General features: G+C 39.4%; 3 protein-coding genes across 6 annotated transcripts in view; all 3 read left to right on the top strand.

Moving 5' to 3' along the window:
- Nucleotides 1-833: 833 nt before the first annotated feature.
- mpzl2b (myelin protein zero-like 2b) lies at nucleotides 834-8,320 on the top strand. The gene is made up of 4 exons (XM_038709507.1): nucleotides 834-1,064; nucleotides 4,525-4,694; nucleotides 5,057-5,267; nucleotides 5,865-8,320. Exons 1-4 carry the CDS (start codon nucleotides 1,004-1,006, stop codon nucleotides 6,035-6,037), a joined length of 615 nt encoding a protein of 204 aa, XP_038565435.1. The 5' UTR covers nucleotides 834-1,003; the 3' UTR covers nucleotides 6,038-8,320.
- A 3,614-nt stretch (nucleotides 8,321-11,934) lies between these two features.
- On the top strand, nucleotides 11,935-24,318 carry scn4bb (sodium channel, voltage-gated, type IV, beta b). 2 transcript variants are annotated; one of them, XM_038709506.1, is made up of 6 exons: nucleotides 11,935-12,244; nucleotides 12,518-12,796; nucleotides 18,454-18,617; nucleotides 18,701-18,914; nucleotides 19,470-19,599; nucleotides 19,816-24,318. In XM_038709506.1, the coding sequence occupies exons 2-6, from the start codon at nucleotides 12,712-12,714 to the stop codon at nucleotides 19,910-19,912; spliced, it is 690 nt and encodes a 229-aa protein (XP_038565434.1). In that variant the 5' UTR covers nucleotides 11,935-12,244; nucleotides 12,518-12,711; the 3' UTR covers nucleotides 19,913-24,318. The 2 variants fall into 2 exon arrangements, with proteins under 2 accessions (XP_038565434.1, XP_038565433.1); XM_038709505.1 differs by having other exon boundaries at nucleotides 12,506-12,796.
- A 1,910-nt stretch (nucleotides 24,319-26,228) lies between these two features.
- The window catches only part of LOC119896031 (Down syndrome cell adhesion molecule-like protein 1 homolog), a 51,708-nt gene continuing 50,245 nt past the window's right edge, over nucleotides 26,229-27,691 (top strand). For all 3 annotated transcript variants that reach the window (XM_038709503.1, XM_038709502.1, XM_038709504.1), the window contains exon 1: nucleotides 26,229-26,734. In XM_038709503.1, the coding sequence (XP_038565431.1) occupies nucleotides 26,479-26,734 (256 nt within the window). In that variant the 5' untranslated portion in view covers nucleotides 26,229-26,478. The remainder of the gene's footprint in view (nucleotides 26,735-27,691) is intronic.

Here is a 27,691-nt window from a genome sequence, read left to right as displayed (position 1 = left end):
GAAGGAGTAAAGTTTCTCTTTGCTCACCTTGAATCTGAGTTTAAGTTTTAGTTTGTGACATCATAACTAGTTTGGAAGCAAGTGCTGGTTCAACATGCACTGTGCACACATGTTTTATGTTTAATGAGAGACTAGATGTAATTTAGAAATATTCTTATTATATTCATTATTGCAAGCAACATATTGTTATCTGTAACAAATCTAAACATATCTGGTGAAGATCTCTAAGTAAATATGTTGTTGTGAATCCAAAATATACAGAGACATGTCATATTCAAGGTTGTGATAACTGATTAAATGTCCAAAATATTGGACTGTACTCATGACCTTTTCCTTTTTAAATCTTGCTATTATAATATAAATGTTTCCTGCAGAAGGTATACTTGTCAAATTAACTAATTAAGAGCATCTTTTTTCTTCTTCAGAGGCATTCAGAAGAAAGTCAGTTATATGTTTTAGGCTTGGAACAGACAGTTTTAGCAAATAACTCATAATCTATTATGTAGCCTACTAAAAAAAAACAGAACAGTAATTAAAATAACAGTAGATTCAGAAATTGATCAGCCTATAAGCCTTCTACTGTTACCATTCCTACAAAATACACACCTTCTAGGAATGCCCATAGCACTTCAACACAGGCTGTCAGACTTTGACTTGATGACTACCACTAGATGGCAGTCGTCAAAATTAACTTTAAAATTTAAATTTAATTCAAAATGTAACTTGACTGTCGGTTATCAACCAAAACCCGAGTGCGGGTCAAGTGTGAAGTTTCAGGTTATGCAAGTTATGTAAGAAGTCAGAGTAAGCGCCGCCCACTAGGTGTGAACGTAGGCTGACTCAAGTTGTCACAACTGAAGCCATACTCAAGCTATACGAAGCTTGATACTCTGGCAGTCTGGTCACATTGGCATCGATGATTCCATTCAATAAGATTACATGAAGGGACTTTTACAGAGGAAGTAACCCGGCAGAGCTGAGGCATTCAACTTTCCCTGCCAAAATGTTTTGTCCCACATATCGTATATGGCCTGTGCTTCTGCTGGGAGGGTTCGTGGTGCCAGGTGAGTTTCAACAACTTCCGTCTTCCCTGACGCAGAAACTGTGTTACTACTACTACTGTGTTAAAGCGTGATTTCTGGACTGGTAGGCATATTATGACCCACTGCAGGACATGAAGAAGCTTAACCAAGTCTGTATGGAACTTGTTTAGTTTCACTTGGCCTAAACCGCATTTAACATAAAGGCTACTCTTAATACTCAGCAGAATAACCTGCTGTAAAAATACCGTTGCACAGTATAATGTAGCCTAGTATTTGTACACATTCAGGATTACATACAGGTTGATATAAGCCTACTGTATAGGTAGTTTTGAGTCCCGTTTAGTTCAGCTTTCCTGTGCTGATCAGTGTAATTTTGTGAGAGAACAGTGATTGTGGGTCAATTCCTTGTGTTTCAAGTCAACAAATATATTAGTGCAATATAAGTGAAATGCACACCCTGTTTCAGACGCCTTTTTGGAATATTATTTTATATATAAAATATTCTGTTTATCGCTTTTCTGTCTTTATTTGTCTCTTTAAGACATAACTGTCCAACTTCTATCTGTGGACATGTTGCATGTGCTAAATACAGCATAATGCGTTGTTATCAACTGGTATTGCTTAAATGGCTGGAAACAGTCATCTTTCTTTTCCAACTTAATTTCCGCAGTTGACTGGAAATCACCTGACCTCAGCAGCAGAACTTGGTCTTCTTCAGGGTGTTTTAGTGTGAACATCTGCATTGTGTGGAGTGTTTATGGGGTCTGGGCTTCATTGATTACTGTACAAAAATACAACAAGTTTAGTCACTGATTTTAGTGAAACTGGATGATATTTTATGAAGAAAATATGTTCTGGATTTCCCTCTGATGTCCTCCAGCTCCAGAGCTTATTGTTGTGTTTTTGTGCAGTAATCAGTGAAGCCCGGCTACCTTCTCAACTTTTCCATTTTCTTCAACTAGTGAACTATGCACAATGGCAATGCAGATGTTGTGAATGACATGAAGAAGACCAGCTTACGCTGCTGAGATCATGTGATTCCCTGTCAACTGTAGAGATGCTTCTTACGGAAGTCATTATGTCGGCATCCAGGTCCTTCTTGGAATTACAGATGAATCTATGAGATTGTAGACCACAGACTTTTTAACTTTAGGTCAAAGTCGGTCAGTCTACCATGAGTGTCCCTGTAGATATCTGAATATAGAGTTACATATTAGGCTGAATGTCTGATAAGTAGTCTCATGACGCCACAGCGGATAGACAACATGGGGCAATCTTTGTAACACAAATAATCATTCATAGTGTTCCCAGGCTCTTTCCAGTAAAGGGAGATATTGTTGAACTGAAACTAAACTTCTCTTGCAACTAGCTCAGACTTGTTTTTATTTTTATTTTCAGTGTATCAACAACATTCTCCTGCAAGGCCTTGGAAAGAGTTAGAAAGCTTTTCATTAATTCAGTTTCATGTGGAGAGTGGGGGAAAAAGAGGGGGTTGTTCAAAACACATTTTAAAAATCTTCACAAAAATAGATAAAATTTTAATGTTAATTTTTAATTGGACATTTAGAACAGTCAGTGTCAGTCAAAGTCAAGTTTTGATAGGAACTGAATGTATTTTATAAATTTAATTTCTCGATCTGCTTATCTGTCTCATTTGTTCATCAGTTCCTTCCTGTTCACCACAATGCAAGTTCAGTGTGGTTAATTCATTTTTATTGCTCAATCTGTGTTGGACAAACTGTCTTCCCAAAAGGAACATTCATTACAGTGTCTGCTGTACAGGAAACCACACTAATGAAAAGTCAAGAAAAATCATCATTTAAGTCAGCCTAAATCTATCAAGAAAAATATCATCTTCCTGCGACCCTGTACGCAGGATAAGCAGTTGACGATGGATGGATGGAAAATATCATCTGTTAAGGCTTCCTGCATTTATTTAACTGGAGGTATCGGATGTACATCTAAATAAATGCCATGCAGATGTAGCATTTGTTCTTTGTTGCCCAGTTTGGTCAAACACGCTTATACATTAAGACATCTTTTTGTTTCTATTGCTGGCGACACACTTTAAAAGTTAAGTTGGAAGGAAAATTACAAAAGCTTTCTCATTGTCTGACACCAGAAGTTGTTTGGGGTGATGCTCTTGTGTGCTGTTGACAACTCTTTTATTTATCCCCTATTTATTGTACAGTGTCAGTAAGTAGATATTTTTATTATTATTATTATTCAATTGGATATAATTTTACAGAATTGTGAAAATCCCTGTAGATTCTCCATAAAGAGACACTGGCCATGTCCTACTAAAAACTATTATCCTGTTCAGTTTAAATTTCTTCTACACACATACATTATATTTTATCCCTCCCCATCCAGGATTACAGAACATTCTTGGACTCTTCTTGTCTGTGGTTTATTAGAAGGAATGCTTCAATCTGCAGGAAGAGTCTGCAGGTCTGCTCATTGCTGTGGCTGACAGTGTGTTCTACATTTAGCTCAACTATATCTTTACGAGACCCCTTGAAGGCGATACTGTAGTATACTTAATGGTTTCAAGTAAAACATGATGGACTTCATTTTCAATAATAAGATGTTATTAAACATTGTGGAATAACAAACATCCAAACCTGCTCTTTTCAGATAAAATGCTATTCCCTGTGTTTTTTATGTCAGCTGTAAAGCGTTGTCCATTTGATCCTCTATACTTGTACACATGCAATCATTACCCCATAATATGCGTAGCAGCTATTTGATTTGCACTAAAGGGAAGTCATGTATAAAAGTCTTACTTAAGGTCTACTTAATCTCAAGCAGTGGCTGTAGAATAGATCATGTACAACTCTTTGCGTTGATGTTTATGTGTTAAATAAGCAGTGATAACTGCGTTTGGGGCAAACAGTTCTGCTCTTGTTTAATGAATTGCTCTTAAACTGAGGAATGAAATAGGAAAAGTAGCCACCTGGGCAGTTTGAAATGTAACTTGTGATCTGTGAATGAGTCAGGTAGTGGAGGTGTACTGTACATGTATGTATAAGGTTAAGGTAATATTGATGTTGAATGTTGTTAATGGTGCGTAATCTTTCTCACGAGCTAATTGCAGATAAATCGTTATAGGTGTTTATAACAGCCAATAAATGACAACAAGAGACGCTAGACAGACCCTTCAGTCATGTTATGAGTGTTGCTGTTGCATAGTTTGTCCACCAGAGGGCACTCTGCAACTCACAGCAATCAGCTGTACTTTTGTACAAAGTACTTTTAATAACAATAAAAAAATAATTAAACAGTATTATGTCATGTTATATTTTTTTCAGGCATCATAACTATACATAACAAATATTTCTGAAAAGGATGAGAAGAAAAGAATATCGACCAATAATTGGAATATCGAATTTTAAAATCCTCAAATATCAAAATTGATATCGGTCATAAAAATCCTAAATCGTTTGGGCTGTACTTTCTCATTTGGTTGTCTTTATTACAGGGGTGCGACATGTCAGTGGAATAGAAATTTACACTCCGACTGAGATGGAAGCAGTCAACGGGACAGATGTGAAACTGAAGTGCACCTTCAGCTCCACTGAAACAGTGTCCCTTAAGTCTGTCACAGTGTCCTGGATCTTCCGTCCTATAAATTCAGGATCGGATGAGTCGGTGTGTTGAAACTGTGTTTTTATGAAAATGCTTTGAATGTGTCTTTGTTGTATTTTAATATCATTATTATCAGAAACCACAGGAAAAAAAAAAATGCATTGACACATGTCAAATGCAGAAGAGAAGAGCCAGTGGCTGGTCTGCTTGCAGGCTGATGGTCACACATACGGTACATGAGTACAATATTTTAATGAGTGAGTTGCTCAGGAAACATTCTTAATAGTTTGGCTGCTAACGTTGCCACAGCAACTTCTATTTAGTAATTTTTGTATTATCAGAATTTTCTCATGCTTGCTGATTTGTTTGAAGTAAAGTCAGTGCAGTTTTTCTGGATCGTGTGTGTGTGTGTGTGTTTTTTTCAGGTATTTTACTACCAGGAGACAACATACCCTCCCCAGCAAGGGCGTTTTAAAGGCCATGTGGTGTGGTCAGGAGATATTATGAGACGGGACGTCTCCATCACTCTGCAGGAGGTGTCTCCGACCTTTAATGGTACCTACATCTGCCAGGTGCGCAACCCTCCAGATGTTCATGGCAGTAATGGAGAGATTGTCCTCAGAGTCGTCAACAAAGGTTAGACTGGCAGCACTGCATGTTTGGAAGACTTGGAACTAACCTCTAACTTTTGGGTAGATCTGTCACATTTCTTCAGCAAAAGAAAGTTCAAAAATGTTGAAAGCTTTTTTTTTTGCTTTTTAGTCATTACTATCAACTTTTGCAATATGTATTTAGAAGGTAGCACTCTATTGGTCCATGTAGACACAATTCTGCTCTAATACTCATGCCTTTCCACAGGGAGAAATAATTTTGGACATGCCACTTTTGTGTAATGTAAATAAAAGATGAGTAATAATTTTTTCCACAATGATGCTTCTTGTACATTGTCTTATCTTCTGGGAGACGCCTGTGTCATTTCTAATCAAGAAACAACTTGCTGGTTGAATAACAGTAACTTTAAGTCAGAATTTGCCAGGGGTATGAATCATTTTGGGCTTGACTGTAAGTGTTCAGTGTCTTTTTCAAGAGGACTTACTGAAGTGAAGGACACTGTTTAATTAGTGGGACACTGTTTTATTTTTATACACTAATGGTATCTCTATTTTGTTCTCTCAAATTCCCCAACAGGCAGCATTCAGTTTTATCACTGATTTTGGATCTTGTTGCTTCTAGTTTCCCTCTCTGAGATCAGCATCCTGGCAGCAGCAGTTGGCGGCGCCTGTGGTGTGATCCTGATCCTCCTCTGTATCTTCATGGCAGTGAAGTTCTACAGGAGAAAGCACATGGATAACGATATTGAGCTGCACCCACAGGAACACAGGGGGAAGGACAAGAGCGTGTGGTGAGGGCCAGAGAGCCAGAGCTCCTCTGCTCCTCTTCTTCTTGGGACTAGTGTGGAGTTTGATTGGCTGTTTGGGTCCACTCTGCTGGAAAAGACAAATTAAAGTTGAGGGTGTGAAGGCATCTTTTTCTTCTTCCAACTTCCATGTTTGCTTCTCCAATCTGAACCTCTCAGATATTACTGTAGTTCATTTATTTCAGAATTAGAGAGATGCTGTGCCTCCTTTCCCATTTGTTGTAATGTCAAATCTTTAGGCATTTTTGTAGTTTTTTTTAACCGAAAGTAGCCAGTGATTGTAATTACTAACTTAATTTTTTACAGTTTTTAAAATGTGGAGGAAAAGATGTAACTGGGGGGGGGATTTGTGCTCTTCTTAACTTGATCATTAACTTCAATTCACTGCAGCAGTGCTGACTGCACCAATCAGGCTGTTTTGAATTTTCTCTATTGATTTGCTTTTTTATCATATAACTACAGAATGTAGTTTTAAATTTATTTTTGTCAAAATGTAAAATGTTTTAAATTATGTTTTATAGAATTATGCTTTGATTAAGTCATCACATGAAACGTATAATAGATTATATCACTAAAGAGTGCTTAATACAGGACAGTGTTGTGGTGAATTGAGTCACATTCTGTCTATTGCCTGGTACTGAGGGTTTAAAGTTGTAGAAGATAAAAGCAGATAAACCTTTTCTGAGCAAAACCTTCCCTCTTCTCAGTGAACAGCAGTTGCAATAACAACTGCTGTTCACAGTATGTGCCACTTAAAATTATTAGTGCATACAGGTGATGAATTTCACAAATCCAGAGATCTTAAACTTGCTGACCCATGAACTGATTTTGATGGAAAGCAGCACATACACTCTCTGCGGTATGCTGGCTGGGATTGTTTCAAGCTGAGGATTCTGGGTATTGTAAATTTTAAAGTGTCTATCTCACTGTCTCAATGTTAATTTGGCAATGGACACTTGCTAAGGTAAACCTGTGTGTGTGTGTGTGTGTGTGTGTGTGTGTGTGTGTGTGTGTGTTTAAGCGTTCATGTATGTTTGATTGGATTTGTTATGTGGGGGTTGTGTCAATACACCCGAAGAGGCAGAATGTTGTGACAAAGAGGTGATAGTTTAGATGATGAAGAGTCTGAACCCAGCATAGATAATGGGAAAGAGGAAGGCGCTGAAGGTGAAGGTGACGTCAGCGATTTTGATAGGGATGAATAAATAGAAACACTAACATCAGCATTTTTGCAATTCATTAACATGATTTTACGGTTCAGATGACATGTTATTAATTGTACTGTTCAGAGTTCAGTGCATAATGGCCACTAAATTCCACAAATACATTACAGTAACTGTTAAACAAGTACATTATTTGCATTGCACTCTTACAACAGTGTCATACTTGTGATGGTAAGTCTGAAAAAAACCTGCACAATAGATCCAGCAGATCCAGTGGTATCGTCTCTTTTTATTAAACACATTTTTCCTTGTCAAAACCTGGCGCCCACATTACCAATTCTGGTGTGTTATTCTAGTGGGTGTTAATGAGCAAGTAACAGGAATAACCTCACTTCGTTGTAACTTCACCCGCCCACATTTTTTCCATTTTCAAACTTCAGCCTCAACCGACTCCAAAGAGACATCACTTGAGGCAATTCATCACTTCACGCGGATCCCTCTGAAGTCACAAAAACTTTATTCACACATGCAATAGTACTCCCCAACACCTGTAAACAGACTCTGTTGTGTAAATCGGTGGACTTCCCTTTAAATTCTGCGTCTTATGGATGAGGACTGATTGATATGGGTCTTGTGTGTTGTACTGTAAATGGCTGCTTTGTGCTGGAAATCTATTGCCTTAGATCAGTGTTGTAAAAATGCATTCATTCTCGTGTTGACTAAAGCAACTATAGATTTTTAAAGAGAAGAGCCAGTTTAATTTGTCTCATTGTTACAAACACCCCATACCAGTGCAGACGGTGTTTGTCCAATATTGCCAGATTATTATTCTCCTTTTCTGTTTCAAAAAGCATCAGTTTAGAGACAAATAATATGTTTAAGTAACAAACAGCCTTTAACTGTGTCATAATGTGTCTTGTTAGAGGGGGTTGAATGCTGCTGGAAATGAAACAGGAGAATGGGTGCTGTCATTTTATTTTTGCTGCCAGAAAGTCCATTGTGAGATTTATAAGTGATAATCAAAGCAATGTGTTTTGAGTCCTGAAATGTTGTCATATGTATCTCTATTTAGCAAACCTGGAATAAAGAACTGTTTTTTTAAAATTAAAGTAGCATGAAGTGTATTTTGACGGATTTAAGACGTTCAGTATGTGGGAACAGATCCACTCCTGAGGTGAATATTAGGTGGGTGAGTGTGAAAAACAAACCATCAGCCACTCCTGTATGTGTCATACATGACAATCAGTTACATCTCACTTTCCTGGCCTTAAAACAGCTGAGTAAAGCTCACCATTTATTCAATCTTTTATCACTCTGACAATGCAAATAATCGCTATCTCAATAAGTCAGTTTGTCTGTAAGTGGAAGATTTCTTTTCTGCTGCTTTTATGTCAGCCCTCTTTAAAAAAAAAAGATAAACAAACTCAAGTCTATGGTTAACATAGAACAGTTAATGAAGTAGGGTGCTGAGGAACTCAAACCATGGACATGTGGAAACCTGTTTAGGACTACACAGCCATCTCAACAAAGACTCTTGGCTCAGTTTACATCGCACATTGTACTTGTAATGAATGCATGCCCTGTTAAACTCGTTATTTCTTCTTTCTAGGCCAAGTGCGGCTAACAGATACATGTCCAAGGAATTTGACATAAGATCAGTTTAAGATTTTGTTGTTTCAGTTGTTTGTTTTTTTACAGTTGCCTGCTGCAGCTGAAAACACATACGCTACTGTGTGAGAGTGAACCACAACAGTAAAGTCGACCACAGACAGCTAGACATCTTTCCTGCCCCATTAATCATCTCACAGCCCTGTAGCCCTATATGTGACCTCTGTACTCTGTGACTTTGTCACAAGGGTTTCTTAGTGCAAACCTTATGGGGGAAATACAATTGTAATTTTTTTTGTTATCCGGCAACTGCTTATATCTTCCATGGTAGTTTGTGATTGCAATGTTGTTTACTATCAGCCTGGGATTTACATTTAAATACAGTATTTCTACAAACATTGCCCAGCTTTTCAGAAACAGACATGGTCCCGCTTGTCTCTGCTGTACAAGATGTATGATACATCCAAGCCTATTGGAAGCGCCACCATCTGTGGTCAGCGGCTGCCCTACACTGTTCTTCAGCGATATCTAAATAGATTGTAATAAGTGGAGTGTAAGGAGTACAGAGGTTGCATATGGGGCTAACAACCCCCTGGATGTATCTTGTAACCCTTTGCATTGGGCCCAACCCCTAGTTTTGAAACCACTGAACTAAAGAAACTACCTTACTGTATATAAAGTACAGTAGTTTCTGTAAAATGCTATTTTGGTATTGATGCATCTGTATATAAATTTATCAATGGCATGTATACAATATATAAGTCACATAAACCATTTTCCCTGGAAAGAGTAAGTTTACATTTTGCTCATAATTAATACATAAATAATGTCTGCTCTTCTAGGGTTTTTAATGCAGGATTTTTACCTTTTGATTTTATCAGTGTTGTACTGGTAGCTTTACTTCTTCCGCCTCTGAATTTCTGTTTTCATTGTGTGAATACTTTTATTGCTCTCAGTCACTAATGTACGCTAAGAGCTGAGACGTGTGTCCTTGTCTCTTTCCTTTGGAGCAGCACACATTTTGCTGCAGCAAGAGCAATGGACACCTATGTGGCTTTAAAAGCTGAGGGTGCACCTAAATGGCATCTATGAATAATAATGTGAGACACATAAAAATGAATATCTGTACAGTACATACCATGTTATGTTTGTGTGAGTATGTGCAGTTAGAGTTGTCCTGCACGGGTCTGCAGCAGCACCCTGTCTTTCTGCAGCAAAATGCTGTTGTTTTTTTTCTTATTGCAGTTCTGGAAGAGTTCCCATCGCTGCTGCATTGATACTCCAGTGGAGGGGCCTGGAGAGGAGAGCGTTAAGCCCACAGCCCGGCCACATTATCTCTCATTTAGAGCTCCACACCCGTCAAACCACCCTCCACTTCGCCTTCTGTCATCTCACACCACACTACACCTACCTGTATCATTATAGAGCCCTAAACCATGTTAGAGTTCCAGATCAGTGGTCATTGCTGGTGTTTGTTTGTAATCCTCTGGTAATTTTTTTTAAAGCCCTGTAGATATTAATTGGAAACAATGTCAAACACAAACACAGGGTAGATGAACTTTGTTCAGTCAACATCCTGTGACACACATTAGATTTTAATTTGTTTGCTGTGTTTGCATAGCTTCGGTTAGTCACTTGTGTCAGGACCATCCCTTTCCCTCACTGTTCAGCTCTAAATCTTGCCTATACTATATATTGAATGCAAGACTGCAACAGCTGACATCTGTATTAGATATATTTAACATAATTACACAAAGACACATAATAGGTATCGTAAACCTTTCACAAACTAATAAAAAAGTTGCCATCCTATAGAGTCTGCATATGCACACAATAACCTGCTCCATGAATAATAGATCACAGTGTTAAGTACTTGCAAAGTAAGTACAGTACACGCTTATTATCTGTTCTCGTAACTGAAGTTTAATCTGTCGATTCTGAGTTGCAAACTTTACCTTTTCTTCTCCTGTAAAAGAAAATTCTGTAAGCATAAAAAAACAACCAGGAGGCTACATCCATGGATCTGTAGTTGTCCCTTGTCCTCTGCCTGTGTAACTGTACCTTTGTTCAGATGTCTTGCTCTGTCACATGATCTCAGTTGCATCATTGCTAGTTCTAACAATGAAACTGTAACCTCTTACCAAGCACTTTTTTCCAATGAATAATAATGATGGATGATGTTTGAAAGACATACAGTTGTAAGTGTATGAATACAATGCTAGCCTGATCTAAAATAGACCAATCAAATCTGCAAACTCTGCACTAAGCACTTCCTCTAAAATGTCCTGCAGACTCATGATGTTGGTCAGCTGTTGTTAGCTGATGTGTATGGTAAAAGAGCTGTCCTGTTGTGAAAAATGACTGCACACACCTTTATATCATAATGCACTTGCAGCTGCATCACACTGATCACATGAGAGTAATGAATGCCTCATGATATACAAGATAGCTTAACCTTCTGGGCATTAAATGTGACACAACACACATACACACATCACTGGTGGCTGTGGATATTCATTATCCTGAGCCAAGGGAATATGAGTCCCAGCAGGTTGCTGCTGTTCAGGAAAAGAGGAAAGGAGAGTCAACTCTGTCAATCTGGGGAAGGACAAGTGCAGAGCGAGAGGATGTAGAAAATAAAAGGTAAAGGGAAACACGTGTAAAGTCACATTGCAGTTAAAAAATCATTTTAAATTGTGTAGAACAGAATGACTCTTGTAAGTCTGTGATGCAGAGTTTTGATACCTTAAATGTGACGTTATCAGTGAAAGAACCTGTCTATTTATGAATGGAGCATTTTGATATGGGACTGTGTGTCTGGCCAGGCCCTGGGGCTGCATTACACCACCTCCTCCTTAACCTGCACTGCAGAACTTTTCTCTGATCTTCACAAACACTCTGACAAAAGTGCCTGAGTCTGCATACACGCCCCGAGTCAGGAGATGGGGGGGAGGGGAGGAGTGAATGGGGGTGATGGAGGAGGGAAGGAGCCTAAGAGGGGATGTGGGGGCAGGTGAGGGAGGGGTGCCAGAGAGAAAAGGGGAGGGAGAGAGGTGGCATGCAGCCAACATAGAGGACAGGGAAAAGTTGTGAGATAGCCAGAGGGACGGGCAGGGAGAAGAGTCAGCTTTAGTGTGGCTCTACTGAGGAGGAATGAGAACAGCGGCTTTTCCTCCTATTCGACCGTCTCTCTACGTTTCTGTCTTTCCATTTGTCTCCCCCTCCCCTCTCTAATTTTCTCTCACCCTGGATGCCGCTGCAATGTGGCCGTCTCTGCAGTGAAAGTGCTAGCTGGCGGATTCTCCTTGAGTGAACCCTGACTGTGCGCAGTGAGTGTTTGCTGCTCCACCGCTGTCCTGTACACACTGACTCAGCTGTGCAGTGCAGCCTGCCGGCCTCTGAGGGAACACCGGCCGCAGGAGCAGGTAGGCAAAACTTGAACTGTACTTCGTCAAATCATGTTTTCAGGTTTTTATGCATTCAGGCAAAGAGATGCAGTGTGTATATGTAGACACATGCAAATAGGAAACATGCAAACACCCACTGTATCTGTAACTTCTAACTGTACAGTCTGCGTTTTCATAGTGAATCAATTTCAAGATTTAAGATTTCAGTTGATTAACTTTTTCCTTTTCCCTCTGTTTCTCTATCCCCACCTCCTCCTCTGCCCTCTGCCTAACCTACAGTCTCTTCCACAGGAGTGCTGTTGGGGCTGACGGACAGTCTCACTACACCCAGTGCCTCGTTTGGGGTCCAGACACGCAGACAGCAGGTTCCAGATTGAATCCAGTATACTAGAGAGGCCAGGTTGTGCTAAAGGATATTTTACTAGCCATCTAGAGCCCGGGCTGGATCCTGCAGCAGTAGTGGTTTTGGAGCACACCTGGCTGCCATGGAGGTCCAGTGGGTTGGGGTTGAACCCCCAAAGCTGGGCCCTCCGTACACAGCCATCGGCCTGATATTCTCTATGCTGCTTGGTAATGTCTATCTCTCACTTTACATCACCACCCTTTATTTGCTCCATGGTCGTTATGCCACAGTTGATGTGCAGCTCTCTCTTTTGATAACTTCACATTTGGGTGATTTTTCTTACTCCTTATTGAACACCAAAAGCTTGTGCCAGTATCAGTGTGTATTTGTGTTGATATGCAGATACTATATGATGCCGAGGCTTTTCCAAATCTGACAATGACCTTCATCTACCTTTGACCTATGTAGGTGTTAGCTGCAATTGTATTTATTGCATGTGTTGGTACACTCGGTTTTGCAGAAGGCTTTTGCTTTGGTGACAGCACTACTTTGCTTGTGATGAGTAGTTTTTTCTGGATGTTGCATGTTTCATTTCATGAGCACAATGTGCTGCTGGTTCTGCCCAGAAACACAGACAGGATAAGACTATGAAGGTTTCATGAAGATTTGTTAGTTTGAAATGAAGTCTTTGGCTGATAGAGTTAAGAATGTTGTTGCAAACAGTTTGGTGGTATCTGTGATCCATATTGGTTTGGCTTGGAATTGTATGCTCGCAAAAGGAAATGTCAGCAGAATAAAGTGGCCCTAGAGATGAAAAAGCTGTGTCAGGCGATAGGCGAGGATAGACGAGGCCTTGCCATTCACAGCATATTGCGCTGGACAAGATTTTTATCTGCAGTAACAAAGCAGCAGTTGAACTTGAACCAGTGTCCAGTAAACCATCTGTTTTGTTTCTATTTGAGTCATAAACTCCAGAATTAAGATTTTGAGTACTTTTGCAGTGACTGCACAGTAAGAGAACAGTAGGTATCCATTTCTGACGTTGTTGTCTCAAGTAAATTCACAAACAGATCTGAGACTGACGGTGGTGATAGCCTCTTACCGTGTGGGGTTTGTGTTTTGGATATGGAGTTTCAGGTGTGAATAGTAGATATCCAACCAAACATTCCCAATAAAGACTTTCCTTAACCTCTTTGAAGAAATGCACAAAAAGCATCCCATTAGAATCCAATTTCAGTCATGACACTAATATATATTGTGTATGCTGGCAGAGAAGTTTCCCATACTGCATTTAGCCTGTATTAGCCATTATCTGACAATTAACTATCAGCCTGAGTAAAATACATCTGTTAACATATGTATGTCTAATACCCTTTTCATACATTGTTCCTACATTCTTTTTCATACATTGTTCCCACATTCATTACTTACAGTGTATACTGTAAGTGTAATTTTCCTACTTATGGGTGTGGAGCATCAGTGCAGCAATAGTCCAGTAAAACACATATTAAAAGGTTAATCCTCCATGAGACTATGGTCTGTGATATTATGTGTTGGACCTGTAGGCTCTAAAACTACCTTCAGACATTCCCAGTCTAGTAAAGTGGATAAAATTAATCATGCTCCATACAATAAAATGTTCTCTCCCTGATAATAAAACATTCTTGTCTTAACATTGTGATGCATTTACACACATGACACATGGGGAATGATTCAACAAGAATAACTGGTTCTTGCTCGCATATGTTGTTTTTATTTAGAATGAACAAGAAACATTTTGACAACAAAAACTGCATGGTAAACTTCATCAGCAGATGGAGGTGGTCAAGTAGCAGAGAAAAAGATGCTGAAAGAAGCAGTTGCGAAGCATCTAAGCAGCATCATTATATTGTGGATATACCATCATATTTGTTCTCCATTGTGCAAGGCACTGTGAGATGGTTAATAAGGTACCTCATTGTACATTACATTTGTTAAGCAATGAACAGACTGGTTAGTTTATGTGAACATTTACAACTATTGGAGGTCAGGCTCAAATGCACTGAAGTATTAAAGCTTGATATGGAAAAGGGTAAGATAGTGACAGTGCACTAATCTTGGAATTGAGCAATTGTGACAGTGCTGTACGTGATCGTGTGTCTCTGCATTTTGGCTTCCATCATCGGCCGTTCATGTTCAAAGCGTTGACTGGCCGTCCATAGGACAGCAAATTTTTGGTGGTTTTACAGATATATCTGTATTGGTGTAAACATCACGTAACAAGAAATTGCAGTACAGAAATGCCAAAGTAGGTATGAGTCATTCAGAAACAGTGTCACAATAACATAGTTTATCGAACAGAGAACACTGACAAGTTATTTTTGTCTGCTAAATGTTCTGCTCATTATGTATCTTGATCACAATACTTTTTTTTCAGTTTTCCATATCAACATTATCTGTTTACATAAGGCATGTGTTGATTTCAAAAAATTATTAGCGCCTGATGCATCGTTTACAGATTATCTTCTAAAGTTGACACATAAAGGCTGGAAACTGGAGCATCACTGTTCTACTTTTTTCTGAAGCTCCAAAACTTTACCTTGCAAAACAAACTTAAACTGAAAGAAATTCATTAGACAATGGGCAGTAGGCTACTTAAGGGAGAGTAATATATGAATGGTGTCAGAGACAAAACAAAGGGAGATCAAGGTTCTTGAAAGAAGAATATAGATACTCTATCATGTTTTGTTCTTGGTCTCTTGTCAGCAGCTTCAGTAACTGCAATGACAGAAACAGGGTAATCTTATGGAAAACAAAGATTTTAAGGACACACAGAGGGACACAGGGTGGAAGACAGACATAATGAAAGTGGAATATTACATACAGTATATATTGTAAAGGCTTATTTAAAAAGTACACAAAAAAATATGCATGAGGAAAGAGACAGGAGGGGTGATGCTGTTGCTCTCTCGTTGCTGTTTCTATTACTGTTTTTGCAAGCTCACTGTGCTGCATTGGATCAGCTGAGGAAAAGATTGGCGAGAGTGAGTTTGCGAGATAGCAAGAGTGAGATGAGAATGAATCAATAACATTCCCACAGACAGTATGCCCTCCTTCGGCATGTTAAACCATAGCTGCAGTTCTTAGCAACATTATTCCTATTTGCTGCAGTGGTGCTTGTCAGATGTTGACCTTGACCATGTTATAAGCAAAGTGTAACACAGTGTGCATGAAACAGAGGGCAGAATCAAAGGATTGTTAGAAACACTGTAGAAAATGTTGCAGCTGCAACCATTGATCATATTTGTGTTTGTGTCAGTGTTATGTTTTCCCTCTATAACCTCTGCATCTGTGTACAGCACCTTGTGAGCATGTAGTTTATGCCTCACACACTAGATGGAAGCAAAAAGCACGAGGTGCTTTAATGGCGTGAAAGATGGAGAAAACAGACCTACAGTACAGACTGTCCCTGACCTCCTTAAGTTATATACTGTAACTCTTTGCTACCTGTGACCTTGACACCTGCCTGATAACAAAACTGAGCAGCTGAATGAGATGGTGGGATACCTGCTAAGTATAGAATTGATGAGGGACAAGGAAAAGACGAACAACAAAAGAGATGTGCCAGTTTTCCTGACCCATCTCCTTTGACTGGTGGAAGATTTAATCACAGCAACCTCCTGATGCTGTCTGAGTATGGTCCCTGGTGTATAGTTACAGCTTCCACAAGGGTCACAGCAGATTTCATCGTCTCTTATTTACAGTAATGACACAGCAAGGACTTTGTGGTGTCATGTTACACGTATGTATGTTATGTTTTTAAATAATAAAAATGTAACGTATTCAAAATCTATGTATTTTAACTTTATATGTCTCAAAATTGTGTAAAAGATTTGAATATTCAGTTGATTTAATTAAATTATGCATAACATTTACCGTGCCTTAGTAAAAGCACAGAACTAGACATTAAGTTTTAAGTCTTGTATTCCAGTGTTTTGGTGTGTATGAGAGAGATTTACTGTCATGGTCCTTTGACTTTTACTGATTCTCATTGTTCAAATTTACACCTCCTCACCTAAGCATCTCATTCTCATCAATGACCAAACTGAAATTGTTGACAGTTTAAAATAACTCAGAGTGAAAGTGGACAGTAGACTTAGTTTGGCCTAGGCCAAAGGCCTCAGTGAAGAGGTATGTTTTAAGCTGGGTTTTAAAGGTTATTATAGAGGAGGCAGAGCAGATGGCAAGAGGAAGCTTGTTCCAGAGTGATGGTACACTGACACAGAAAGCTGTGTCACCAAATGTCCGGAGCCTGGAATTAGGGACAGCAAGCAGGTCCTTGTCAGAGGACCACAGGGAGTGTATGGATGGAGTAGATCTGTGAGGTACTGAGGTGCAAGTCCATGGAGAGATTTGTACATCAGTAGGAGGATTTTATATTTGATCCGGGACTTAACTGGCAGCCAGCGGAGCTTCTTCAGGATGGGAGTGATGTGAAGTCCAAGTTTTGTATGGGTGAGCATCCTAGCCGCAGAGTTCTGGACATACTGGAGTCTTGTCAGTAGCCTTGCTGGGCAGACCGAACAGGATACCATTACAATAGTCAAGACGGGGGGTGATGAAGGAGTGGATGAGGGTCTCAGCTACAGAGTTGGAAAGCCACTGTTGGAGTCTGGAGATGTTTTTAAGATGGTAAAGGGCAGTTTTAGCAGTGTTTTTGATGTGCTGTTGGAACGAGAGAGTGGAGTCCATGATGACGCACAGGTTGCATACTTGAGGGGATGCAGAGATTGAGCAGCCATCCATGTCCAGTGTGATGTCACCAACGTTTTTGAGAAGTGACTGTGGGGCAAACACCATGAGTTCTGTTTTGTCTTTATTGAGTTTGAGGAGGTTACTGTCCATCCAGTTCTTGATGTCCTTCAGGCAGTTAATAAGCGGCACTGGTGGAAGGGGAGTAGATGACTTAGTACTGATGTAGAGCTAGGTGTAATCAGCGTAGCAGTGGAAGAGGAGTCCATGTTTCCAGATGATCCCAAGAGGTAGCATATAGATATTGAACAGTAGCGGGCCAATCACCGATCCTTGAGGCACGCCATGTGAGACAGGCGCCAATTCAGAGAAGATGCCCTTAAGGGTGATGTATTTTTGCCTGTTGGTGAGATAGGACTGAAACCAGAAATACACAGTACCAGTGAGGCCAATGAGTTTGGAGAGGCGAGTGAGAAGAATGGAGTGGGAGACTTTACAACACAAAACTTCAATATTGAGATTACAGGATTTATTCTATCATGCCACTTGTATCTATTTGCTGATAGCATGAAAGCATGGATGAGCAGAAATGATGGATTCCATGTCGGTGAGATGAATTATGAATTGGTAATCTAGAATCTGGATACTGAATTTAAAAGTTTGACATTTGGGGATATGCTTACTTGCTTTCTTACTGAGAGTTAAAGAAGACTGATACCTGCAGGTCTGTTACACAGCTAAAGCTAGCAGCTGATTAGCATAGCTTCACATTAAGACTGGAAACAAGGGTAAACAGCTGGACTGGTCTTTGCTGGTTTTAAAGACAAGACTTGGCCAAGAAATCGTCTGCCACATAACCCCCCCCCCCCCCCCCCCCATAAAACCACAACTCATAATTTTTGTTTTTTAGGTAGAAGTGTTAATTAGTGAGTTTTAGAGATTCTGGTTGGTGGACCTGGCTAGCTCTTTCCTGTCTTTATGCTAAGCCTAGCTAACTGCTGGCGTATATATTTAATGGACAAATGTGAGAGTGGTATCGATCTTCTCATTAAACTCTCAGCAAAAAATGAATAAGCGTATTTCCCAAACTATTGCTTTAAAGCAGACTTTGTAGTCATATTTTGTTGTGTTTTCTGTTCTCCTTCCTCCTCAGGTATGTGGTCTGCTCAGGCCCTTGAGATGTCTGTAGGGAAGATTCCCTTCCTGGAGGCAGTGAATGGCAGCACAGTCACTTTGCCTTGCTCATACCTCAGCTGTATCGGCATCAAGAACCTCTACTTCAACTGGCAATTCAATGACAACGGCACCATGCAGAAGGTAGTGTTTGAAACAAACATTAATTTTTCACGTTTTGGTAAAGTGGTAGCTTTGGATAATTGACAGCTTGTTGGTCCGATCAGGTGTGTGAGTCAGTGATACCATCAGAGGATGTGGTGCCACATGTGAGTATATATCGTGAGCGGGTGGAGTTTGTCGGGAAGAACAACAACATCTCCATCGTGCTGTGGAATATCACCTTCGAGGATGGAGGCCAGTACACTTGTTTTGGACGCAACCCCAAAGAAAAGGGGAAGAACCACAGTGCCATCTTCACCCTCATTGTGGTGGACGAGTGTGAGTTTTATTTTCATAATACAAATCGGGTCTTTAGACATAATAGTATTCCTATTAGTTGTGTGTATATATATGTGTGTGTGTGTATATATATATATATGTGTGTATATATATATATGTGTGTGTGTGTGTGTGTGTGTGTGTGTGTGTGTATACACATATAAACTAATTCAACATTTTTGTCATCTTTATCTTGCACATTATTTCTAAATAAGTCATCAAAATTGGAACAACATCATAATTTCTCAAAACTGTTGGTGGAAACTTTGGACAAACAGGCAAAAATAATGGTTCTGTTGAGCTCCCCATCATTAGTTGTATATTTTATATCTATGTTTTAGTGTGTCAGGCATAAAGCAGATAGTTGCAGCAGGGGCCACACTATAGCTCTAATATCCTGTGGAGGTACCAACTTGTCTTGAATTAGAAGGCATTTTTACAGCACAAAAGGCAGCCAGGATATTATCATTGTTCATTTCCTGGAAACTCGTCTTGAACAGTTTTATGTAGATTTTTCCCATCATCATTCCTCTGGTCTTTTGTTAACGTCTGCAGTGAGGGTGGTGGACAACACGCTGGCCACCATCATAGCCTCAGCTGTGGGTGGAGCCATTGCATTGATAATGGGCTTCATGTTGCTCAAGAACTTCACTCTGTTTGTTCTCGCGAAGCTTGAGGAGAAAAAGTAAGTTTTCAAAACCACCTGGTTATTTATCAGCAATGCAACCATTTCATACTGTTTCATCAGAGTACATTGTTGGTGCTTGGCAGAATGTTCTGATAGCTCAGATACTGTGCATGCTGTAGATTTTAAATGAAGCAAGCTCAAAATGTATCTTTGAGTTACTTTGTATATGCGGTTCTAACTTTGTATTCTTTTTTCCCTCCAACCCCACTGCAGTAAGGAGTGCCTTGTAACTTCATCAGGGATCGACAACACAGATAATGGCCTCTCAGGATCCAAAGCTGATTCAAAACCAACACCAAAAAAGAAATGAGAAAGAGCATGTATATAAAACCATATCAATACTCATATTTATATACCTTCTTTGCATATATTTGGATATGCACATGTGTTTGCACACATGCAAATTAATTATGTTCAAGTTGGGATCCTGAAATCTCTGCCTCGCTGTGGCCTCAAAAGGGAATATATACATATGCACACAATGCTTATGTGCACGGAAAACTAACTGTGCATATGATATACAACGAAAGAATGTGCAAATCATGAGTTCACACATGATTATTTAAAACGCATTTTAATAATTTACATCTAAGATGTAATTGCCACTACCAGAAACACTTCAGCTTGGCTTATTTATGGTTATTTGGTCTCCCATATATCTACCTCTTTTGCCCACATGACCAGAAAACACATTAAATGTGTTGTCTTTGTTTTTTTGGGTGTGTTTTGAATAACAAGTTGAAGGGAACCATTAACTCTGTCTGGTAATAATTAATTATTTGACAAGAAAGTTAGTGTGCACTTTTACTCAATGAAATGTGGCACATTTGTCTCTATGGAAAACATTGTTCCCAAGTTGTCTCTGGTTATACTGTGGGGCTGAAAATTAATCATAGACAGTGGAAGAAAACACACTGCTCTGGCAGGCTTATTTCATCTGATTGATTCCGCACTGTTTCCGCACTGTATAATAAAAACATGCAAGTGGGATGAGTTTATTCATGAATATTTGGTCATTTTAATCATTCCCACTGGAAATGTCATCACCTGATACATACTTACCAAGCAAGTAAACATATTGATTGGCAACCTCTCCTTCAACACTCACTGGTTTTGTGTTTTGTACTTTGACCAATAGAAATTACTTTAAATACACAGTGGAGCAACAAGAAGGTACAGTAATTAATTTTAAGAAAGACCCAATTTAAAATTCTGTGTAGACACAGGTGCTGCTTATAGCTAGCAATTCACAGGGATTCTGCAGTGATTATAAGATAAGGGAGAGTATGCTTATCAGTAAGCTAAGTGTCTCTGGCAGATGGTATCTTTTTGTACTCATTACAACTAAATGTGCACATTTTATTAAAGTATGTGGATGTTTGTGTGGATATATGTGTACATGTTATTAAATTATGTGTGTGTGGGGGGGGGTTATTCACAAAAATGTGTAAAGCAGTTGTATATCATTTTGCACAGTTGTGCACTTTGCACGCTGCAAGTCCTTTGTAGCAATGATATATCAATAATTGCATGTGGCCACAGCCTGAGCACATAAAAATTGAAACTTTGACTGTTTCATCTGAAGTCAAAACAAAAACAAACATTTTTCTCTTTAAATGCTTGAGACAGGGAATAATGCAATGTATTTATAGCTGGGCTGAATTCCTCTTTAACTAACACCACATTCACAATAGCCCTTTGATAATATGGCCAACTAAATCAAAATTTTGATTTTGAAATTACTGTATTGTCCTATTTCAATACAACAGTTCTATCTAACTAATCTACTGATCAACTTGTGACTACTGTCCACAAAACAACCAGAGTATTTTGATGTATTAAAACAACTGTAATAAAACAATGGGTGATTTAAGTAGTATTAGCAGTATTGACAGAATATTGTAGGATTCAGCCCAGCTCTCCATCCTGTACCTTCTCTTTGCTTGATATAAAACACAGGTGCCTGTTAGTGCTTCTATGCTCCTCTGTCAGTGATGACAACTACATATTGCAAAACAATTTATAAAACTCAGCAAACAGTAATAGTAGAACAATCTTCTTAACTTAAATGATAGACAATCCCCAGAAACAATCCCCACCCCCTAGAAAATGAATGACCATCTGATGATGCTGCTTTTAAGACAAATAACCGATGCATTTTAAGCATGTGCAACATGGGGCAGATTTTAGACACAATGCTTGAACTGCAATAGATACCTTTTTGAAAAAAACGTGTCAATATACGAACACTGGTAGCGTCAGATGATCAGATCTGAGGTTAACTGTAAATCCCATTTTATGCTATGCTAATTTCATTGTGCAAACCCTGGCTAAGGCTAAGCACTCTTTAGTGATGTGGCCCTGGATACTGTGTGCCCGGATCAGACTCAACATATCCCTTTTGCTTAGTATGTGCCTCTTCATGGATATGGCTCGTTTTTCCTGAACACTGACAAACGTTCATTCTGTCAGTCTTTGCAATAAATAATCTTTACTAGCTACACTGCAGTTGCCCTGCCCATGTATATGGTAAATTACCCATAAATTCATAGTTTAAAAGATCATGTGATCAGGTCTCACAGATCAGGAATTGGGGGGGGGGGGGGGGGGTATCCTGTTCAAGCAGGAAATAAGATGCTGTCAGTGTAGCCCACTGTGTGTGCCAAATGGATGATTCCTACTGATAATCATATTAAGAAATGAATGTATGTGTATCCAACAGTGCAATAACGTTTCACCTGCATTTACAATATGTATCTGTTGTACATTCAACACACTGAATGTCTGGTTTTAAAAAGAAAATACCTCTGGAGAGTAGGGCAGGTGTGTGGGTGAACACCGTGTCTGGTCAGATATAAACATATCTCCCCAGTCACAACAGGTGTTGAATAAGCATACTGTACAGTAAGGTGTGAATTTCTGGTGGTTTCTGAAACTCACTGTTAAGTTAATAATAATGTGCCTCCACATAAAAGTGATTCCAGTCTTTAGTCACTGACTTGAAGCAATATTATAAAAAGGGGTGTGTTGGGCAAGATGTATATTTTTGTGTATATATAATCCAAACCAGTGTTGGTGTGTCACATTGATCATCCAAGTGAGAGAAGAATAGGCCTAAACCAAACAGCACACATGAGGAAAAAGTCGGGTGCTAATTAAAATTCTCCAAGGTTCCATGAAATGATATTGTTAGTTGCTCAATTTCCTGTTGAAACAGCATCAGATGGAGAGGGATCAATCTTTAAGCAATGGTTTGACATACACTCATTAGCTGAGAGTTAGATGACAAGTTCGATACCACTGGCATCTGGTAAATATGAAGATGCAGACAGCAGTCGGTTAGCTTAGCTTAGCATAACGACTGGGGAAACAGTTAGTCCAGTTCTGTCCAAAAGAAACAAACTCCTATAGCAGCACCTCTAACGCTCACTAATTATCATGTTATATCTTGTTTGTTTGAGTGTAAAAACAACATCTTGTGGTTTTACAGAAGGGTTAAGGATCAGACTGGTTCTTGTCTGGAAGTAGTGACATCCCGGAGTCTCCACTAATTGCCTGGCAACTGCAGAGTGACGAAAGCACCCCAGGACTTAAATAAATGAGATATATGTGTTAATTCGTAGATTTAAAGGTGTTGGTAGGCAGATTCTTTTATTTTTGGACAGAGCTACGTTAGTTTTTCCCCGTGCGACCAGTCTTTTTGCTAAGCCATGCTAACTGTCTTCTGGCTCCAGCTCCAAACTTAAGATGCAGAAATGAGAGATTTCAACGTTCTCATCTAACTCTGGGCATGTAAGAGAATAAAGGTATGTCCTAACATATTCAAACTATTCCTGGAAGTACAAACCAATGGGCTATTGGTTATGAAAAAATAATACTTGATGACTGACAGAAAGACAAAATTGCTGTGATGACTTCATTGTCCCACATCATGGGACCTTTGAGAAAGATATTGCAGGTACACAAGGTGTGAGAAATATTATTATTATTAAAAGTAATATGCATTTGTCATGTGTGTGTTTACCATATTCTTGTTTGCGTTAAAAAGTGAAAATCCACCCTCTAACAGGACTATGAATTTTGTTGTCAAGAAATCTAGTCTTAACATTTGGGCTGTTGCTGTGACTTTGGAAACATGAACACACACCATATACTCAAATAATTTAATTGCAATAATTTAATTTACCAGTTGAATAGCTTTTTTTTTCTCTAAATGCACAAGGCTAATCTCTGTCAGTTGTAATTAGACTTGTGACTGTGATTTGTCTGAATTACCGTCTCACTGAATCAATGAATTGAAAACACAAAGCCTATGGGTGAGTGTGTCAGTGAGGGCCTTATGATGACAAGCAACTCTATGCAAATCACAACAGAAGTGAATACTCTGACAGTTTGTCAAACTGCACCTTTGAGTTACTGTGAGAGTTCAGTGAGCAATAGAACAGTGTCCTGGATGAGGGAGTGATGATATAGGATGCAGGGGGGAATGGGTGACATCCAGGGAGGAGCGGACTGGAGCCCTGTACTCAGTCAGACCCTGCAGAGTGTGTAGACTCACCACGTCATACTCCACCGCTGCTCTGCACACAAATATACAGCTATAATGCTCTGGCTTGCCCTCAAATGATGTCTCAATTTTTAACCCCTCATCCGTGCATTACAGCTGTTGATCTCTTTATTACAGAAACATGAAATCTAATAAAGTTTTGAATAAAATCCGTCCTGTTGTGCTGTTTGTAGTACATGAACCCAACTTGATCTTTGATGGCATCGTCTCCTGTTGGGAAACAGATGACTACACAGGTAAACATGAGCAAATGCCTGTTCCTGCTGAGAAATGCCCACTCTAAAAGGACAGTCTATTTCTCCCCCCTTGATGATGTCATCAGGGTCATCATAACTTGGGCCTAAGGAGTACAAAATTTTAATGGAAAGCCTGCATTACAAACTGTATATAGCTTGACAGATGTGTACATTTGCATGCAGGAAAGGTCTGATGAAAGACACTATCAAGTGGCATAATGGGAAGTGTAGGATCCAGTGTTTTTGGAGCTTGACTTGTACTGGGGACTAAAATTCAGGATATCTCTGCCTCCGCTGCATCAATTTTGACCATTTTTTAAAGATTGTTCTCTCACAAGTTCCCCAACTTTCTGGAAGTGCAAAAATCACTAAAACAACACAGAGGAAAGGTGTTGTGATTAATCCTCCACTTTTTCAATAAATGATCATTGACAACATCCATGCTCAGGCTTTAGGAAAATCATTATTATAAGTTATCTTGCTTTAATTTTCTTTCCATGGACTTCTTCCCTTTCAGAGGGTGGAGTCTGGTGTCATATTATTAGTTGGACTTTTTATGTTCACCCATATTATTTAATATGTTATATAACACATATTATCAAATAAAATATGTTGCATTCATACATGCAAAAATAAAGGGATTTTGCAGAAATCCATATGCAATAAAATCCTGTACATTTTGGGTCTTAAATTGTTTAATCCTGTAAGAATGTTGCATCAATCAAATGTGTATCAAACTGCCTGTTATGTTCATCACATATAGGAAACCTCTTTTAATACTTTGCTCTATAGATGCTCTCTTTATACTTTCAATGAAACATTGACAGCATCATATAGTATAAAACCTATGAAATTGCTAAAAAAGGGAAATCCTCACATTTTTATTTCATAATTGTTTTTTATTATCAGTGCAGTTAATTCACAGAGACACTGTGCTACAGCAAAGTTGTTCTGTTAAATTATAGCCTACAACAACGTGCCACAAACATAATCACATCTACATCTACCAAGGTCATAGGCCTAATACTCAATCAGTGCATCAGTGCGCAGAAATGTGCAGACATGGGCCCATGTGCATGTCTGAGTGTAACCAGCAGATGTCAGCAGTGACCTGCATGTGGAGTCAGAGGCTTGATGCTGCGGTCAGATCTGATCGCAGCGGCCTCTGCAGACAGCAGAGCCACATGTTCAGGTGTCCCTAAACGTGGGCTGGATGGGAAAACGTCTACTGACAAAGGATTCGGAACATTTTTGGCTTATGAATAAATTAATTATTAGGTTGATATAAGATGATAATTAAAATTAATTTTAAATAGTTTGTATGCTGTAGCCTATTACACGTGGCCTACCCTACCCTACGTGGTCTATGCCTGGAGGTTGTGTGTTGCATCAGAGGATCAGATCCGCCATTGGCATCTCCAGCGACTTTAAATATACTATGAACTGGGAGTGTCCAGCAACTTACCGTCGTAATTTATGCTTATGCAGGGGAGCTTTTTACATCAAGCTCAACAGAAAGAAGGGTGAAAGAGGAAAATATCAGTGTGTAAAGTTGCTCACTATCCTTTAAGGATTCACTGAAACCATTTTGTAATTGGTTTGATACACCTGCTGTGTTTTTTTTTAACCTGCAGTGTGGAAGTGTCATGCCCCAAACCCCGCTACTCTATTTCCTCCTCTCTATCTGCATTGCATTTCTGTGCGCAAATGTCTACGCACGTTTCATGGCTCAGAAAGACAAAGAAAAACAGCCATTAGTCTGTGGTGTAGCTCCACGTCCCTGTGATTAATGGCCAAACTCAGAGGGAAAGACATTAATACATTTAGTGTCTCCGCAACAGCCTGAGCGGCTTTTGTAGATCCATATTGCGCAAAGAGAACCGGTCATCAGGGGCGCACAGGTGGGTGCGCTCTCCAAGGTGCCAACAGATCTGTCTGCGCTGCTCCACCGCTCACACAAACAATTTGGACACAGACTGGACCAAAATTCACTGCTCATCACACTTCAACCCCCGCTTTTGCTGTGACCCATCGGTCTGCGGTGTTTGATTAGTGTAGGGAGGATGGATTTGTATGCACAGTAGTCTTGGAAGGAGAGGAGGGGACATGGGCGGGGCTGAGGCGCCTCTCATTTCCCCTCCATACTTAGCGGGGCAGCAGGGCTGGAGAGACCTCCGGGGAGCACAGTCGCCAGTCCAGCACGGAGACCCGCCTGGCCAAAATACCGCGCCTCACACTTGCCAGGATTGCCAAATATTCCTGAAAAATATACCTGCTATTTATGGCATGTGGCTTGTAACTTTACTCCTGTTGTACTCTCTCCAAGAAGGTAAGAGAAAAAGAAATGCTTGAAATATTTCACATCCTGAACAGTGAGTGCTGAAGTCTTACTGTTTTTAAGTTGAATCAAAAGTGATAATTAATCAAAACCTTAATTAATTCGCTGTAAATGGTGTGTGGGGCTTGTGCTTTGATGTATCCTCGGGTGCCTTGTGATGGGGAATTGATTGAAAATTGTTCTTTCAATTAAAATGTATGAAACGGCTGGAGCAATATTTCACACAGGTAGAAATATTGTGAAAGTAAAGGTGTAAAGTAATTTTTTTACCTGATGGTTTAGTGGGTTTTATGCAATGGCCCACGGTGCCTCAGATGGTGCTGATAGCACGGATTGTTTTCGCATTACCAACTCCAGTTATGAATATGTAAAATGGCTGAATAGGGAGAATGAGGTGCAAATACAGAGGGAGGGTGAGAGAGAAATGGAAACATGCATCGGCCTGCAATTATATCAATTGATTGCCAGTTTTACAACAAATTCACTCAAAATGTGGCATGCCTGTAAAGTTTTGAGGGGAATGCTTGTGGTTTTTGATACATTGGTGCTCTTATTGTGTAGCCTTTGCTAATTGCAGCTGTTTTGATGGACAATATTAGGCACAAGCGCGCGCTCCATTCCACAGAGATACTCTTATTTTTTAGCATGAGCTTTTTAGAGTTTTTAATTATGTTTCTGTGTGGTGACAAATTTTTGCCATTTTAAATTGGATGATAAATAAAAGGCCTTTTTCCCCCACATAACGGCCTTATTAGTTTAATGGATCTACACCCATATTAAGGCCATAATTAGTGCATTCAGATTTTTCCTCCTCATTTAATTCATTAGTTCTCTACAAATGTGTTCTTTTGTTCAGTCGTTTTTTATGAATCTAAAAGGCGGTCTTTTGGTTAAATTGATTCATTTTTTTCTTTCTTGTTCGGTATATGCAGCAAATCCCTGACCCTA

Source organism: Micropterus salmoides, unplaced genomic scaffold, assembly GCF_014851395.1.
Source record: "Micropterus salmoides isolate LMB-PRFRI ecotype aquatic unplaced genomic scaffold, ASM1485139v1 Ms_hic_scaffold_9, whole genome shotgun sequence".
NCBI lineage: Eukaryota > Metazoa > Chordata > Actinopteri > Centrarchiformes > Centrarchidae > Micropterus > Micropterus salmoides.
Note: the sequence above shows the minus strand (reverse complement) of the source record. Positions and strands in the feature narration are given on the sequence as shown.